General features: G+C 54.4%; 1 protein-coding gene across 1 annotated transcript; it reads left to right on the top strand.

The window, feature by feature from the left end:
• The first annotated feature begins 1,575 nt into the window (after positions 1-1,575).
• BDKRB2 (bradykinin receptor B2) lies at positions 1,576-4,306 on the top strand. Its single transcript, XM_079913832.1, has one exon. The coding sequence runs from the start codon at positions 2,387-2,389 to the stop codon at positions 3,437-3,439; it is 1,053 nt and encodes a 350-aa protein (XP_079769958.1). The 5' UTR covers positions 1,576-2,386; the 3' UTR covers positions 3,440-4,306.
• Positions 4,307-5,418: the final 1,112 nt, after the last annotated feature.

Genomic DNA, 5,418 nt, shown 5'->3' with positions numbered 1-5,418 from the left:
AAGCCTGGACCAAGGGGACCACGTAGGGGAGGTCTTACTTTCAGAGGCTCTGCAGAGAAGCCTGCAAGTTTCCATGGGTCAGAAATTTAGGGTCCAGTGGGGATGGCTTGTCTCTCTTCTGTGATGTCTGGGGCCTCAGCTGGAAGACTCACAGGCCGAGGGAACAGAATCTAACCGAAGGCTTCACTGGGGCCGGAGGCTCCATGACCAAGGTGGCAAGTCGGTTCCTCTCCATGGAGCCCCTCCATGTGGCCGCTTGAGTGTCCTCACAACATGGCGGCTAGCCTCCCCCTGAGTAAGCAACCCAAGAGGCCAAGGAGGGAGCTGCAGAGCCTCTTATGCCTTAGTCTTGGATGTCACACACTGTCACTGCCACCACGGGTGGGAAGCAAGTCACTAAGTCTGGCCACATTCACTGGAAGAGGAATTAGACTCCACCCTTTGAAAGGAGGAGTATCGAAGAATTTGTGGACATATTAAAACCACCCTCCACTAGGAGCGTATTTCCAATAGGGACAAAGCCTCACTTTCTCAGCACCCATTGAAGACTGTCCTTATCCCCTTATTCAACCCCATCACTTGCCACTTCCCACCTCCCCATCCAACATCTAGTCCACCTGCCAGGACACACCAGCGGCTTCCCCACTTCTGTGCCTCTGCTCAAGCTGCTGCTTCTGCCTGATCTGCCCTCGTCCTTCTTGGCCCCTGCTGACATGCTCTTCATCCTCTGAGACCCAGCTCCAGAGTTACCTCCAACCTCCTCCCCCGACATCTGTGTCCCTTGCCCCTCCTCCCACCCCTCGGCGCTCATCGCGCACACTGGGTGGCAGGTGTTGGGAGCTCGGGCAGGGCAGGAGACGTGTGGGGTTCCCCTCCGGGTCCCTAGAGCCAAGGTGGAGCTCAGCACAGAGGAGAAGCTCAAGAAGCATTTAAAGATAAATTGCATCAATGAATGAGTTCATCACAGTCTCCAGTCTGGCCCCTCAAAGCCAGCCAGCTGCTCCAGGACGTTTTCTGGGAAATCCCAGAGATGATCAGCAGATTCTTTCCCATGATCTATTGCTCAGCTCCTCCCCCACGAGCCTACCCAACAATCAATTGCCCAGGAAGAGCCCCTCCACCTCCACCTTCCTTCATCCACCCCACGGAGCACTAGGAAAGTGCCCAATTAGTCCTGCCCTTTGCATTGTGCTTTTAGTTTTTCAATGTGTCTTCATACCTACTCTTTGATTTAAACCTTGCAAGAGCCATGCAAGGCAAGCCAGGGAGAGAGCAAGACTCTACGACAATAAGGTGGAAGCTCAGAAAGGTCAAGCAATTTACCCAAGACAGCACAGCTAGGGTTGGAGCCAACGTCTATTGAAACCCCATGCCTCTTGGCTGAAGTCGGAGAGGAACTCCCAGAAAGTGAACTGCCCCCTGGGCTGAGTCTCACTGCTGGCCTGAGTCTCAGAGTGAAAGAGGAGCCAGTGGGTTAATGATGGAATCACCAATATAAGAGCAAGAATCTGCCAGCAGTGGTGCTGGAGTTTGACATTGGTTATTTTAATAAGTTCACAAAAAACAGGTAATTATTCATGTTTATTGAATCAAGTACAGTGCTTGGGGCTTTCTGCACCTTGTCTCAGGTCCCCACCACAACCCTGAGAAGATTTTGTTATTCCCATTTTACAAGGTAGAACATTAAGGTTCAGAGAGGTTAATTAACTTACGCAAGGTCACACAGCTAATGAATGAGCCAGGACTGAACCCAGAGGACTGTCTGGCTCCAAAGCCCCTTCCCCTCCCTTTTCATCAAGCAACCTCTGCTCATCATCAATGCTACGCTGATGGAAGGTATGGAAGCATGATGCTGCCCTCTGCCAGAAGGAGACAGGGAGTGGGCAGATGGACTGTGGTCTCCGAGCCAGGTTGGAATCTCCCTGTCTGACATGATATCACTTTTCTCTTCTAATAAATTGCTCACCCATGGCCAGGCCACAAGAGGCTGAAAGAGACCAGCGCCCTTGTGGGGGTGGGAGCCTGTGATAAGGAAGGAATATGCTGTGTATCCTCCCATCATGGAAGCTTCGAGGAGGTCCAGGGTCTAACGCTCACACTTGTTAGTCTGGGTGACGGATGCTGGTCAAGTACACATCCCAGTGGAGCCTGGAGGCGAAGAACAAGAGCTCCCAGTTTAAGTCCAAGGAGCAGAGACGCCTTTCTAAGCCCCTGGGGACACAGGTGTGCCTGAACCGCCTCTGAACACCGCACAGAAAGGGTCTGGGTTTCACCCCTGACTTTGCCTTCTGGAAGCATCCCCCTCTCCTTCTGCACCGGTTGTTTCTCCTTCCTCTTGTGACCTTGAGGTGTAACTGCCTCTTTTCCACTTTCTTGCAGCGCCAAAATGTTCAACGTCACCTTGCAAGCCCTTGAACCTGCTCTCAACGGGACCCCTCCCCAGAGCAGCAGCTGCGTCCACTCCGACTGGTGGAGCTCGCTGAACACCATCCAGCCCCCCTTCCTCTGGGTCCTCTTCATACTGGCAGCTCTCGAGAACGCCTTCGTCCTCAGCGTCTTCTGCCTGCACAGGAGCAGCTGCACGGTGGCGGAGGTCTACCTGGGCAATCTGGCCGCGGCCGACCTGCTCTTGGCCTGCGGGCTGCCCTTCTGGGCCATCACCATCGCCAACAACTTCGACTGGCTCTTTGGGGAAGTCCTCTGCCGCGTGGTGAACACCGTGCTCTACATGAATCTCTACAGCAGCATCTGCTTCCTCATGCTGGTGAGCATTGACCGCTACCTGGCCCTGGTGAAGACCATGTCCATGGGCCGGATGCGCGGGGTGCGCTGGGCCAGACTCTACAGCCTGGTGATCTGGGGCTGCTCACTCTTCCTGAGCTTGCCCATGCTGGTCTTCCGGACCATGCGGGAGTACGGGGCCGAGGGCCACAACGTCACCGCCTGCATCATCATCTACCCGTCCCGCAGCTGGGAGGTCTTCACCAACAGCCTCCTGAACTCCGTGGGCTTCCTGCTGCCCCTGAGCGTCATCATCTTCTGCACCGTGCACATCATACGCGTGCTGCGCAACAACGAGATGCAGAAGTTCAAGGAGATCCAGACGGAGAGGAAAGCCACTGTGCTGGTCCTGGCCGTGCTGCTACTGTTCGTCGTCTGCTGGCTGCCCTTCCAGCTCAGCACCTTCCTGGACACGCTGCAGCGCCTCGGCATCCTCTCCAGCTGCTGGGACGAGCACGTGGTCGACGTCTTCACGCAGATCGCGTCCTACGTGGCCTATAGCAACAGCTGCCTCAACCCGCTGGTGTACGTGATCGTGGGCAAGAGCTTCCGCAAGAAGTCGCGGGAGGTGTACGGGCGGCTGTGCCGGCAAGGGTGCTGCGGGGCAGAGCCCAGCCAGACGGAGACCTCCATGGGCACACTGCGGACCTCCATCTAGTGGAACGCCAGATTCACAAACTGTCGTAGTGGGTGGGAAGCAGCCAGTGAGCAGATGTCACCAGGGCTACTAACGCGGGTGACGATTATTGGACAGTGATTCTCAGGATGTGACCCAGGAGGAATGGAAGGAATCCCAAGTGTGACCTTGGACAGTGAGCCGGTGTCTCCAGTAAATTCCTTCCCGGCTCCAGTTGCAGATAACAAGGCTGTGAGGTTGGAGTGATCTGGTACACAGCCAGGGGCTCCAGAAACACAAGAGTATTATTGTTCTTATTTGCTGCCACCCCTAGACCAGTCTGCTGCTTCCCAGGAGTGGAGGGAGCCTGGGGGTAGGGACAGGAGTGACCGAGCTTCCCTCCCATGTGGTGTCCCACCTTGCCCCAGCACGACAGCTCAGATCTCCAGAAATGCCACCCAGCTTTGGTGCAGCTGCTGAGTGCCCATGCGGGGCTCAGCTGAAGTTCTGCCTTGGGTTTCTTTAATCCACTCAGCTAGGACTTTGGAGGATGATTTCTCAGGTCAATGAAGGTTAAACTCTGAGACATCCACGGTGTGAATCCGGAGACCAGGATTCTTTCATTCCCCTCATGGAAAGACAAGTGGTCTGTGCCAAAGAAGAACCCAATCAGCACTTATCCAGCACTTGCTGTATACGCAGCCTTGAGCACTGTGGGTAAGAGAAGAAAAAGAAAGTACAGCCTCGGTCTTGAAGGAACTTGCAGACTCATGTGGGGATAAGTCAGCACCTGAAGCCAAGGTCAAGCAAGGCACTGTGGGCGGGGCAGGGCAGAGGGGTGAGGAGAGCCCGCCCCAGCTCAGCCTATAACTGGTTGCACGGGGCTGTGTCCCTGTCTCGGTTTCCTCCTCTGTAACACGAGGCTGTTGGGGGATTAAAGGAGCTAACAGGCATAAAAGTACTTTGACAAATGAAAGGTGCTATATAAATGTGAGGCATTATTACGCCCACAGAACAGGAATAAATTTATTATAAGGAGAAAGACACAGGTTCAGCAAAAGGTCCGTAGAGGAGGATCGGTAGCTAATGGTGGGGTGTAAAGCACCCATCAGTGTCTGACACATACTAGGTGCTCGATATGTTAGCTCCCTTCCACCACCTGTCCTTCCCATCAACGTGCACACACACACACACACACACACACACACACACACACACACACGCGCGCGCGCGCGCGCACACAAGCATCTTCAGTGGAGGTGGCAGAACGCCCTCCCCAACCCGTAGATCAGAAGCAACTGCAGAGGGGTCCGCGGCTCTGCCTCCTGTGGGCGGGGCAGGGGCGGGTCGTTGTGCCGAAGGGCGGGGTGGGCAGTGATGGACGGGGCGGAAAGCCGGTACCAGGTGTCAGGCAGGATGAAGCTGGACCAGCATCCTTGGCCAGAGACTTAAGACACAGCCTTAGCCCCAAGCCCGAGGTCCTCCAGGCGGAATTCGTTTCTTCTTTTTCTACATGTTTTATAATCTGCCTTCTGTGGCCGGCCCACGTGGAGATAACGGAGAACGCACCACCCAGGCGCCAACATCAAGCCCTCAGAGCCAAGGCAGCGAGGCACGCTCAGTAGCAATGGAGTTCGGGACGCGTAGTGCAGGCAGCGCCCTGGAAGCACTCACTCGATCAGTAAATGGGTGATTTGTTAGCGGGCCGTCTCTGGAGAGCATAGAACCTGTGGGACCAGGAGGATTTAGATGGCAAAGAGCCCATAAATACTGCCCAATCCAGCTCTGGATTTTAAAAGAAAAAGAGTCACAGAAGATTTCTTCCCCATCTCAGCCTTTGTTTTCTGCTATGCATACCCCTCTGCCCAAATAAACATACACACTTCAAGCTGGAGAAAGAAAACAGAAGAAATAAGAAATAGGAACCATTTCGCATTAGAACGAAGTAGGAACCATTCAGTATTAGAATGAAGTTAAACCATGTGCATATTGTGAGTGGGGTAACACACAAGGAGGCTGGG

The sequence above is a fragment of the Stenella coeruleoalba genome (assembly GCF_951394435.1).
Source record: "Stenella coeruleoalba genome assembly, chromosome: 2".
Taxonomy (NCBI): Eukaryota; Metazoa; Chordata; class Mammalia; order Artiodactyla; family Delphinidae; genus Stenella; species Stenella coeruleoalba.
This window is presented reverse-complemented; position numbering and strand designations above follow the sequence as displayed.

Bases quoted from the DNA above. Each gene is read 5' to 3' on its own strand.
- BDKRB2 (XM_079913832.1), top strand. From the start codon at position 2,387: ATGTTCAACGTCACCTTGCAAGCCCTTGAACCTGCTCTCAACGGGACC.